Raw genomic sequence first — 12,704 nt, 5'->3', positions numbered from 1 at the left:
CCTCCTTTGAAGAAGACCGCAGAGCCCACCTCACTGACAAAAGACAAAGGAGGAAAAACCCAACACCCAACCCCAACCAACCAATTTTCCCTTCCAATCACTGCAACCGTGTCTGCCTGTCCCGCATCTGACAATTCAGCCACAAACAAGCCTGCAGCTGACGTGGACATTTACCCTTCCATAAATCTTCATCCGCGAAGCCAAGCCAAAGAAAGAAATTAACGATGCCTCTGCCTCCTTCCTGCCATTACCCACTCATCCCTCTTGCATGAACGTGACCAACTAGACATGTAATTATTGTATTTGAAAATGGTGGCTACGTTCCAACTGTGAGGAAACTCCAAAAGACAAGTCCTCTTCTTAGTGGGCCATATGCTGTTGGATCACGTATCTGGTTCCTGTATTTTAATTAACCCATCTGATCTCACTCTTGCTCTGCTTACATCCATGTTTCCAGTCATCCGTGTCACCCCAACTATTAATCCCACACTGTCCCATTTTCCACCACAATATCCTTTCTCTCATCTAAAGGTTAGGGCTTTATTCCCTGGGGGATAGAAGAAAATGAGGGGCGATTTGATAGCAGTATACAAAATTATGAAGGGTATAGATCGAGTAAATGCAACTAGGCTTTTTCTATTGAGGTTCGGTGAGATCCAAACCAGAGGTCATGGGTTAAGGATGAAAGAGGAGAAATTTAGGGGGGGATCTCCCTCACACAGTGGAGTGGGAGTGTGAACCGAGCTGCCAGCTGAAGTGGTTAATGTGGACTCCATTTTACATTCAAGAAAAATTTGGACTGGTGCATGGATGGGAGGGGCATGGAGGGATGTGGACTGGGTGCAGGTCAGTGGGATTCGACTGAATGATAGCTCAACACAAGACTAGAAGGGCTGAAGGACCTGTTTCTGTGCTGTAATGTTCGATGGTTCTGTTCCCTAGTGATTAAGGTTCTTGATCTTGCTCCCCTGTGTGGCTAATCATCATTCTTGTGGCTGGAACTCTCTGCCACTGGTTCTCCATCTTGGCTGCAGGCCTGCTATAAATTTGGTGAGCTGCTCCAAATTCATCTAAAAATATATATTGGGGATCTGCTGCTTAGTTTAATAGGAGTTTCATGTTTTGGCCCTCCTCCCTTGCTTCTCCCTAGATTTTTGGCTTCTTAGTTTTTTTTATTATAAAAAAAAATATTTATTTTTACAAATTTAAGTTGTTTTAAATTTTTTAAATGTATTTGCTAAAGCCTTAAAATTAGGAAAGATTTTATAGTTAGAAGCATCTGGGGCTTTACTTCTGTACAGTTCCGAGCAGGACTGCGCCTGCGCTGCAGGTGTTCACCTCAGCTGACGAGGTGGTTTTGTGAAAACAAAAAGAACATTCAGAAGGTTTCATGCTACTGATCACTTTTCTGCATTTAAGAATTAAGTAAAAGTCTGATTGTTCTGAAAGCTTCATCTTGTTGATATTGTTCTTTGGGCTGACGAGAAGCACAAATTGCTGAAACCATGGAAACATAGCTTTAGATTCAGTCAAGGCCAGCAAGAAGGAATAATAAAGGGGGAAAGTACAAGGAAGCATTGGATTCTTTTCATGTTAATGAAAATGCTGAACTTGAAGCTGGCGGCAAAACTCTGCATGCCAAACTGCATGAGTTTTTCAAGCTTTGTTGGGACCAAGGAAAACTGCCTCAGGACCTTCGTGATGCCACCATCATCACCCTGTACAAAAACAAAGGCGAGAAATCAGACTGCTCAAACTACAGGGGAATCACGCTGCTCTCCATTGCAGGCAAAATCTTCGCTAGGATTCTACTAAATAGAATAATACCTAGTGTCGCCGAGAATATTCTCCCAGAATCACAGTGCGGCTTTCGCGCAAACAGAGGAACTACTGACATGGTCTTTGCCCTCAGACAGCTCCAAGAAAAGTGCAGAGAACAAAACAAAGGACTCTACATCACCTTTGTTGACCTCACCAAAAGCAAGTATATTTTTCATATGCTAGAAAGGGGCATGTAATGCAAAGTGCTTGACATTTACCTTTTGTATAGCTCTGTTGCCAAATGGGAGCATCTATGACCTGTATTTCCCACATGATAATGGCTTAAACTGAGAACAAATCCATAGCTTTGGAGACTAGCAGTACAGGTCATTATTGCACTGATTATATTCTAAGCATTCCCATCAATATCCAGTAAAAGCTTCTAACATTCTGCAGAGCAGCAAAAAGATGGTTTTCCTATTTTTCTGGTTGAAGAGCTACTGTTCATTCACTTTTTAAAAAAAAAAATTTCGTGGTTGTCAGATTTTTCAGCTCGTAGTCAACGTTGTGGTATGGGTCTGATCCTAATCAGATTTTCTTCCTGTTTCCTGTGAGACTCAGCTTTTAGTCATAAGAATTCCCATTTCCTGAAACTCACCACAAAATAAATAGTGTGTCTTACTCACACTGAACTATTGGCAATGATCCACAGGTTCTTTACTTGCTCTTTCTTGATGTTTCTACATCCTACATTTGGCACAGAATACTGTATATATCCAGTTTCCACATTTATTTAGATCAAAAGAAAAAAAGTCCTTCATGTAAAAATGAAATAGTGCAAATCATAATTTTTCTCTTTGAGTACTTTAAATATAAGAATTATATGAAGTAAAAAGTAACTGCTTTTATTATTAAAAACAAAGTTGGAAGAAACTCTTTCTTTCCAACTCAGAAAACTTGCATAAATTGAGTGTTGTGTGACCTGAACTTTTTTTTATAATCAAAGCCATATGGGTATCCTATAAAATACAATTTGTATTATAAGTTGATTTTTTGTAATGACAAATTTAGAAATAATGAACTGAACATTAATACAGAAGGTGGTAACATGTACCATATTTGATGACATATAAAACACTCCCACATTTTAGAGGGAGATTCAGGGAAATATTTGTTTTAGTGTATTTACAGATAAGTTGGTGAACGGGTTCCTCCTGCAAGGCCCCTTGTAGATAATGGGCGTGTGGGCCTTCGCTCACCTTGAAGGTAGCCCTCCAGCCTTGCACGGCCGAGACGCCGAAGCCTCCTCGCGCACGAGCGAAAGCAGCACGCCAAGGCTCAGGCTGCTTTCCCCAACCACATCGTGGAAATGGCGATTGATTGACAGGCATGCAGGGACCTGTGGGCATGCGAGGGCGGGAGGGAGAGAGCCCGCTGTCACCAAGAGCAGACGATTGATCGCTTGTTTTGATGGGAGCGCTGGGCCTTGGTGATCAGACTCCACGCCGGGGCTGATGCCAGAGCGAATGTTAGAGGGGATGCAGAGGAACGCTCAAAGTCACTCAGAGAGGGGGAGGATGGGTTGCTTGATATTGGATACCTAGATCTACCTGTTGATGGTGTAGGGGTGGGGGGTGCTAAGTTCGACAGGCCGCTCACTCACTGCCACCCACCCTCGGTGCCACCTCATACAATTTTCTCAGGGGGCTGTGCTTGTTGAACAAAGGCTGGGCATAGAGTCTGATCACTGAGGCCCAGCGCTCCCCTCAAAGCAAACAATCGATCGTACCATCGGCGTGTACTGTGAATATGGCCGTTGCCATATGGTCAGCCTTCTCATTGGGAGAAATGTGCGGTGGCGGCACGGGCCACCCGAGGGAAGACGTTCTGTGAAGCCGCTTCCTGAACAGCCGCAGAACATCCATGGGCTTCTTGAAGCTGGGTGAGTCGCCGGCAACCTGCTAAATTTCAACTTCACGTACAAGACCCAGGGGGTATTTTTGAGCCAATTTTTGGGGGGGAAAATGTAGGTCTTGTATGCTGTCAAATATGGAGGATCAATAGACATGCTAACCCATTAAATTAATGGAAAATTCTCAAATATTCAGTTTAAATGATTTAGATTCCATTGTTAACCATTTAGACTCTGGACATTTTTAACCTTTTATCTAACTCCCAAGTGGGTTCATGGGTAAACTACAGTACGCAAACCAGTATGAACCAGCTGGCGAATGGATATAAAATGGGGGTGCAGAATATATGCGCTTGTTGGTAGTCCCTGAAAACAGGGACATGGAGTCCAAAGGATTAATATTTGCAGTAATGGGACTTAGTTATTGTGGCTTTAACCTGTTTGTGTTAGCAAGCAATCTTAGCTCATCAGTGGAAATAATAACCCACTTGAGATTTTGTAAGAAAAAGTCATTGTATTGTAGACCCATACAGTGCAAGGAATTGCATTTGTATTTTTCAGATAAATTAATCTTTCATGTATTCATTAATATTTTGGCTGCCATTCCTGCCATGTGTCCTTTTCTCTAAGATCTATATACAATCATTCATCATCATGACTCTTTCCTGTTTGGGTGAGATCCTTGTGTGGGTCTTTATACTGATGACCAGCCTTCATTCACAAGCCTCCTGAATCCTTCAGCACTTAGCTTCACCGCTAATTTCCTTGCATTTACACCTTCAGCTTCTCTGAGCTATAAATGTTCAAGTAAGTTCCACATGTTTATGTTTTGTTTCTGAAATGACATTTTGCCTTGTATGTATTTTAATTATTTACTATTAATGTATGCAATGTATTCAGTTTTTTATGAAATTTCCTTTGTTGTAAGCATAACACTTAGGGCTTTATATGTACTTTTCATCATGAGATTTTGAAATTATTGGAGAATTTTATACATTAATGGTTACTTGGAGACACTTTGGTTGTTTGAGATTGTGTGTGGCATGGATTAGTGAACTAATGGTGGGGTGTGCCAATTTTAAACTTCCATTATATTTTACCTACCGTATATTTTTGGCGTACAAGTAGAGTCGTGAAATGCAAAAAAAACTCTCAAAAATGGGGATCAACTTACATGCCAGATATACTTTTGAGACTTTAAATTCAACTCAAAATCCAATCCGTGCTGATCCGGTGTACAAGTCGACACTTGAAATCCAAAAAAAAAACTCAAAGATTTTCATTGAGATTTTTATTGAAAACAATACAATTAGAACCCTTCAAAATCGCTATCATTGTCTGAAAACAACACACTTAGAACCCTGCAAAATCCTCTCAGTATCATCATCTGAAGCAAAGATGGTGGCAGGCGCATCCATACTCTCACTGTTTAAACAGTCAAGGTATTGGTCCCAGTCTGTATCTGATGAGGCAGTTTCAGTTTCGTTGTCAGTATCCCACAATAAATCTGCTTTCATGCCCTCAATTGCACAAGAGATACTGCACTTCTAAAATGATCTTATCACAGTCTCTACTTTAACGTTGACCTGTGCCTTGAGCACAAAATCACACAGCACATCAAGTGATGCAGGATGCATTGCCCCGCCTTTTGCAAACTACTTTTCTGCACTTGACATCCATGTATTCTTTTCCTTACGCACATGGTCTTTGAATGGCTTGTTCAAGCAGACATCGAGGGTTTGCAATGTAGACGTCAAACCACCCAGGATAACCACCATGTAAGTATTATGTAGTAATCTACCTTTAATATTCTCAGTTAAGTGACTACGAAACATATCCCAGACCAGCAAACTTCGTTCTTTGTGTAAACCGCCTGGCTGCCTGTTCCTCACATTGTCTATCCATAGTTTTATACCATTTTCATCCATTTATCCTTTTTCATGAAAACGTACAAAAATACCTGCAGGGAATTTCATTTTTAATTTAATTTTGTGTTTGAAGATTACCGTGGGTCTTAACTTCGTCCCGTCGGCCATGCACGATAACATCACAGTAAACCTGATCCTTTCATGACCTGTACTATTGGTTTGCACAGTTTTCACACCTTTCCTTACCACAGTTCTATTGCCTATCATGTCAAAATTCATGGGGGTTTCATCTATGTTTCCAATAATTGCCAATGCAAACTGGTCTTTCTGCCAGTTACATATAATAAACTGGTGAAAGCTTACAGTTTTATGATCAAGATCTTTTGATAATTTCTGTTTAATTTTTGTTTTTTGACGTAATACCAAATTTTTCCTGTTCATGAAACGATTGCACCAGCCGAGTGTAGCCTCAAAATCTTTACTGAGGTTTGGGTGTGACTTTGCCCACTGTAGTATAAATGTCCTTATTTCGGGTGACTATGCACCAATCTGGCATAGGGGAGAACTTTCAAACTCCTTATTTTTCTCATGACTATAAATTTTCTATCAGAATAAATGGGATGGGTGATCTTGTACAGTGCAGATCCTTTGGAATTCCCATCAGTGGAGAATATTGACAGATAGGGCACGTAGAGAACTGCCAACTTTGGGTGGGCTTCCGGTGAAGTTCTCCACTCGCCTGTATCTTTTTTTTCCACTTCCTATTAAGATTCAATCTATTTGGATTCTCATAGAGCAGCAAAGACAAAGAACTAGAAGATGAAAAAAGGTACACCTGTATTCCAATATTTGAGGAGAATTTTAAAATTCACATCACCAAGGAAACAAAAATAGGAAATAGCATGAATGGGATAAAATGAAATGTGGTTTTGTGTTAATTTCCTAGTGGTTTTAAAGCTTTGATTGTGGATGTCAGTGAAGCCGAGTTTTAAAACCACTAAATCTCCAGTTGCTGATAACTTGGGTCAGGAATGCACTGCATGAAGTCAAAGTGGCTGTTATGCTACATGGGTACTCAGGTAAAACCTAGATTTATTTCAATGGAACCTTGTTCCTAAAAAGTTCACCAAGGGACAACATTTTTATAAGCAGCTTGCTTTTGATCAGAGTTTAACTTCATTTTGTGTTGGAATCTTTGCCTGTATGGCCAAAGGTCCTGTTTCCATGCAGTATGACTCCTTGTACTATTCTTCCATCATCTAAGATACTTTTGAGGAAGCTGCTGGGGTGGAAATTCACCTAAAGTAGAAATTCCCTGAAAGTATCGACTCTCATGTGTCTATCTTTGCTATTGTGGATTTTCAAAGATTGTACACTCCCAACCTTAAAGAATCCCTGTAGAAAGTATTATTAGATTCCTTAATCAATCCCCTACTACTGGTGTACAAAATACCAAACAATCATCACCTCAGAGCAACCTCAGTATAGCTGTGAGCCCATGATGCTCTTCCTGTTTTTTAAAGGGACTTTGCTGTCATTGGGTTGCCTGACTGAGACACCTTGGAGCTGACGCTCAAAAAAATCTGTTGAAGTTTTCAAAATTTTTTTTTGCTGTCAGGGTGCGCTTTTTCTATTATTTAGCTCATTCAGTGGGAGCCACTGTGGGAAGATGTGATTCAGATGGTCAGGAAGACCAGAGCCAAGCCATGCCTATCTACTAAGAGCCTGTTCCCATAGACTCTTCAGAGGCCATCTGCCTAGACCTATCAAAAGAGCAGTGTATATGCAGGCTTGGTTGGTAAAGTCTGTCATAACAGAGATATGAAACACAAAAGTCTGCAGATGATGTGATGGTAGTTAAAAACATGCAGAAGTTCTAGAGAATCTCAGCCAATCTCACAGCATCACAGCTGTATTCCCAACGTTTCAGGTCTGAGTTCTCATTCAAGGAATAAGCACAATTAAAAGCCATGATTATTGTTTGACCACATCATCTTTGTCTACTTCATCAACTGGCACTTCAATTTTATTAGCAGAAACTCATGGTACAATAATGAAAGACAATAGGTGCAGATATATCCAAGGGGAGTGTCCTTAACAGTAGAGATAATGCACAGCCAATGTTAGTACAGCAAGGCTCGCCAGAGGCGGGGTGGGGGGGGGGGGGGGTGGGACCGGCAGCTTGGCAGACATTCACAACAGGAACCTCAGACATTTGAAATGCTGAAAGGCCCGGACAGAGTAGATGTGGCAAAGTTGCCTCTCATGATAGGGAGAGTCTAGGAGAAGAGGCCACAATTTTAGGATAAAAGGCTGTCAATTTAAAATGGAAATGAGGAGAAATGTCTTTAGCTAGAAGCTTGTGGAACGTTTTTACCAAACAGGGCAGCCTTGGAATCAAGGACATTGGGTGTATTTAAGGCAGAAATTGATAGGTATTTGATCAGTCAGGGCATCAAGGATTAAGGGGAGAGGGCCAGAGACTGGGGCTGAGTAATAAGGATAAGCTCATAATTAAATGGCAGAGTAGATGGGCCTATTTCTGCTCTCGTACCTTGTGATCGCTCTCTCTCTCTCTCTCTCTCTCTCTCTCTCTCTCCCCCCCTCTCTCCCTTTGTCTCCTTTTGCAGAGCCAAAGCCAATTCTCCCCTCTGATCAAATCCATTTAACACCATAGTACTGTAGTATTTTGTTCATCAATGATGTATAGAAACCATTGAACAATTTTTTAAAAAGTAGACTAAATTTCAGATAGAAGTTCACTTTATTCGGTAATTTAATTTGTCAATTAATTAACCCCATCTATGCTTCCAGCTGCCTCAGAAAAACAGCCAATGTTAAAAGGGCTCCTTCCGCCCTCTGTCCACCCTCCTCCTCTTGTCGGGAAGAAGGTTCACCAGTGAAAGGGCTCCAACCGCCCTCTGTCCACCCTCCTTCTCCTGTCGGGAAGAAAGTTCACCAGTGAGAGGGCTCCAACCGCCCTCTGTCCACCCTCCTCTTCCTGTCGGGAAGAAAGTTCACCAGTGAAAGGGCTCCATCCGCCCTCTGTTTACCCTCCTCCTCCAGCCGGGAAGAAGGTTCACCAGTGAAAGATCGTGCACCCCCCAGATTCAAGGATATTTTTCACATTGCTATCCCACTAGTAAAATAATGTTGCCGCTGCTCTGTTCTTAAATGATCTCTCTATCACTGTTTTACTTGCTGCACGTGCATCTGAATTGATTTTCTGGGACAGCGCACAAAGTAAACCCGCTGTACGTGAGACAGTAAAAGAAATCAGTCAATGCAGGAAGGTAAGGCGAGGGAGTAAGAAGTCCTTGTTACTTTTCAACATAAACACATGGATTGGCAGCTGAAGCTCTCCTTTGGGCCAGGCTCTGTCATTGTACATTTGACTGTTGACCCACTGGATGTCCTATTTTTACAAAGTAAATTTTCTGTATCTGATTCTCTCCTTGCTGTGCCAAGGAGGAAGTAGGAGTGCTGACTCAGAGTCGCATTTGAAATTGACTCATCTGTTTTCCACAGTTTGATTCTGGCACCGATGTCGAGTATTTTAATGTTTTACTATAAGAATCCTCTGAATAAATCTTTCTGGCAAAAAGAAATAATGTTTGGAACCAATGATCACACCCAAGCTTCCCTTGAATGCAAGTGCTATGAACGGAAATTAGACCTTTCTCAAGCGCCGAGATCACACCAATGGCAATTTTCTTTAAAGTATGCTTTATTACAATGAAAAATTAAATACTGATACATGCTCCTATCTCTATGGGATTGTGCTTGTAAACCTGGGTTGCGATTTGTTTCTTTATCACCCGTTGATTGATGTGGATTAGGAAGTCCCAGCACAAGAGCAATGCCACTCAGGAGTTATTTCCTGTCCTGGGGAGAGCCTGAAATTAATCATTAACTGGGCTTGGGGGAAATGCTGAACACAGGCTCTCTGCTGAAGTTGGATTTCACGACAAATTAAAATCGCCCCTTCTTCAGATTTACTGCACGAGCTTATCTTCTTTCAGTGTGCCATTTCTTCTGATTTATTGTCAATAGATTGAAGATGCTCAGCTGTTGCGAACTGCAGCTGTGCGTTCTGTTGTGGTCCAATGGTAATGATATGAGAGAGGGGGGGGGGGGGCAGAGTTACTGTGAGCGGAGACACGGCGCTGCTCCACGTGGTCCTACTGCCCAGTGTTCATTCTGACTGCTTCGTATAGGCTTTAATTCAGGTATTAAATGGTGATTTTTTTTAAAATAAAAAATCATGCATCTCTGGGCTCTGTCCCCAAAATGGCAGTGCCTCTGCTAGCCAGCTTACCATGAAGGAACTGGGGGAGCCTCAGACCGATGTAGGGCACCAGGAACAGGGAGAACACCCCCACCCCCGCTTTACTGTTGAGAAGGAGAAGCATAGGAGAGGACTCTACAGGATGGTGACCACAGCAGTGGAGCAGTTAGAGGCTCAGCAGCTGAAGGACCTGTGCGGGCTACTGGAGTCTAGCTCATGGGAACCAGGTATCCAAACCAGGATTTGAGAAGGTGCTGAGGGCAAGAGGGACTCCCAAAAGATGGCAAGCGCTGAAGACTTCCTGATCGTGTTGGAGGTTTGGATCTGGAGCTTGGGTTACTGATGGTTTGAACTGGAGTGTGGATGGAGAGGATGCAGGAGACAAATCAATGGACACTCAGTGTCTCTGAAGAGATATTCTTTTACTTCTCTTTCTCCTATTGATAAGGGCAATTCTCATGGCAACTCTTTATTTGCCTTATGGCAGACCAGAGTTGAAGTATATAATGTGTATTACATTTTTTGTGTATTATGACGTGGCAATAAAAGGAACCTTTTGACCTACTGTTTATAACCCAAATGGTAAATGTGCAAGAAACACAAGGACAGAAAAAGTTAACTGGAAGAAGGTGGGAGGGAGGGTAAAGGATGTAGTTATTAGACAGACACCTTGAAAATTCAACAAGCAATAAATTTTCAATGATGCATAAAAAGGTGGCAGCCAGGGAGAGAATAAAAATTAATGTCTGTGATACAGTAGATCATAAGGGCAACTAAAAAATATTGTGAACAGAAAATTGAGGAGAGTCTTTGCCTTGGAATTCCATCATCTATTTTTTGATGATATTTCAGTCACCTCGGTGGAAGCCCTGCACCATTCTGGGTCAGCTAAGATTCTCATGCATTTCCAGCTTAATTCCATCAGCAATATTTTAGCGTGTCAATTAATATTTCAGGGTTGCTCAGTACTGCTGAAATCAATTTTTAAGAGTTCAGTATGGATTCCCAGAAGTAATTCCTTGTTCCTACAAAGGGGACCTGTAAAAGAAGCAAGAATTTGTATAAGACATTGGTGAGGCCAAATTTGGAGTATTGTGTGCAGTTTTGGACACCTAACTTCAAGAAGAATATCAATCAGATTGAAAGAGGGCCGAGAAGATTTACTAGGACGCTACCCAGACTTCAGGAACTATGTTACAGGGAAAGGTTAAACAAGTTAGGATTTTATTTCCTGGAGAATAGAAGAATAAGGGAAGATTTGAATACAAAATGAGGGGTATAGACACAATAAATCCAACTAGGCTTTTTCCACTGAGGTTAGTTGAGATACAAACCAGAGGATATGGGTTAAGGTTGAAAGATTCAGAGGGAACATTAGGGGGGGGGGTGAACTTCTTCACACAGAGAGTGGTGGGGGTGTGGAACGAGCTGCCAGCTGAAGTGAATACGGGGTCAATTTTAACATTTAAGAAAAATTTGGGCAGATACATGATGGGAGGGGTATGGAGGATTATGGACTGTGTGCAAGTCAGTGGGACAAGGCAGAATAATATTTCAGCACATACTAGAAGGTCCAAAGGGCCTGTTTTCTGTGCTGTAATGTACCATGGTTCTAATTTGATCCTCTCCATTGAAGAAACCGGTTTTTAAATCTTAGTAGTTGCACTGAATATCCCTGTACCACTGGGGAGAGAGAGGGGTTCCAAGGAATCCTCCCCCTCCCCCCACCCAACCATGCCCTTGAAAGCTCAAGGCAGAATGCAATTAAACTCAAATCCAGTCCTTTGACAATTCCAAGAAATCAACAGAAACCTGAGAGGGGGGTTCAATTTGTTGTCTTGCATTTGGGAAGGTCCATTGTGTTTTTTTTAAACTAATTAAAAGTTCATGCTTGGCTTTCGGAGGCCATGGGAACTCTGAGCACCACTCTTCCTTAGAAAAGTAACCACCACATTGCTTCAGCCAGAGTTGATGCACTTGGGTTCCGGACATGTGACCAACCTCATAACAATTTCAGACAAAATCAAAATAAACAGCTCCTGTGCCTTTCTGGCATCAAACTGGTGCTTTTCTTTTAGTTCTAGAATCGAATTAAGAAGCCCCAAATCTCCTCAGGAGGAGAGGAAATCCAAACTTTGTTTCCCCATAAGGTCAAATGTTAAAATTATTGTAATTTTCAATGTTACGATATTATGTTACAATTCTGTCGAGTTTACTAATGTACAAAAGAAAAATGTGAGGAAAATGAACTTTGGAAGTTGAAATTAGTTAGATTTAAAGGAAAATTGTATTTATGACCGGATTCTTATTATAATTCTTTTTTTTTTTGTAGGAAAAAGCAGAACAGGAAGAAGAAGAGCATGTTTCTCAAGAATCTTCGGAAGAACAATAAATCTACAGGATTCTCACTACCTCATCCAACAGATGGCTTCTCCCAATACCTGGACTACAAATCCTGTCACACTGATTTCATTATCGTCTTAACAGGGAATTACCAATAGCACTGGAACACTACAGTACTGTTTTTTAAGAATACAGATCAAGGTATTTCAAAGAAATCAACATAAAATGAAAGGTGAAGTTTAAACAATTTAGCTCATATCATATTTTGTCATTCTGGTAAGTTTCTAAGCATTGGCCTTCATGTTAAACCAGTTGATAAGACGATGCGAAGGAACATTATAAAACAGACGTCTGTTCTCTTGCTGACAATTAACGTAGAAAATGAATATCATACGTTGGAGGTGATAACCCTTGGCAAACATGAAGATTAGTAAGTACAGTGGACAGCAGAGAGCAGTTTTTTTCCAAACCTGCATTTACAGTGGACGACAACCCAGCTTTTTTCAATCCCATACTGGATTGTACAATGTTG

General features: G+C 41.3%; 1 protein-coding gene across 3 annotated transcripts in view; it reads left to right on the top strand.

The window, feature by feature from the left end:
• LOC138765062 (high mobility group protein HMG-I/HMG-Y-like) overlaps window positions 1–12,419 on the top strand; it is a 67,758-nt gene extending 55,339 nt beyond the window's left edge. For all 3 annotated transcript variants that reach the window (XR_011358448.1, XR_011358449.1, XM_069941729.1), the window contains one exon: window positions 12,162–12,419. Coding sequence is in view for 1 of the 3 variants with exons in the window: in XM_069941729.1 (XP_069797830.1) it covers window positions 12,162–12,221 (60 nt within the window). In the remaining 2 variants the exon portion in view is untranslated. The remainder of the gene's footprint in view (window positions 1–12,161) is intronic.
• The last annotated feature ends 285 nt before the right edge of the window (window positions 12,420–12,704 follow it).

The sequence above is a fragment of the Narcine bancroftii genome, chromosome 5, assembly GCF_036971445.1.
Source record: "Narcine bancroftii isolate sNarBan1 chromosome 5, sNarBan1.hap1, whole genome shotgun sequence".
NCBI classification, from domain to species: domain Eukaryota; kingdom Metazoa; phylum Chordata; class Chondrichthyes; order Torpediniformes; family Narcinidae; genus Narcine; species Narcine bancroftii.
Note: the sequence above shows the minus strand (reverse complement) of the source record. Positions and strands in the feature narration are given on the sequence as shown.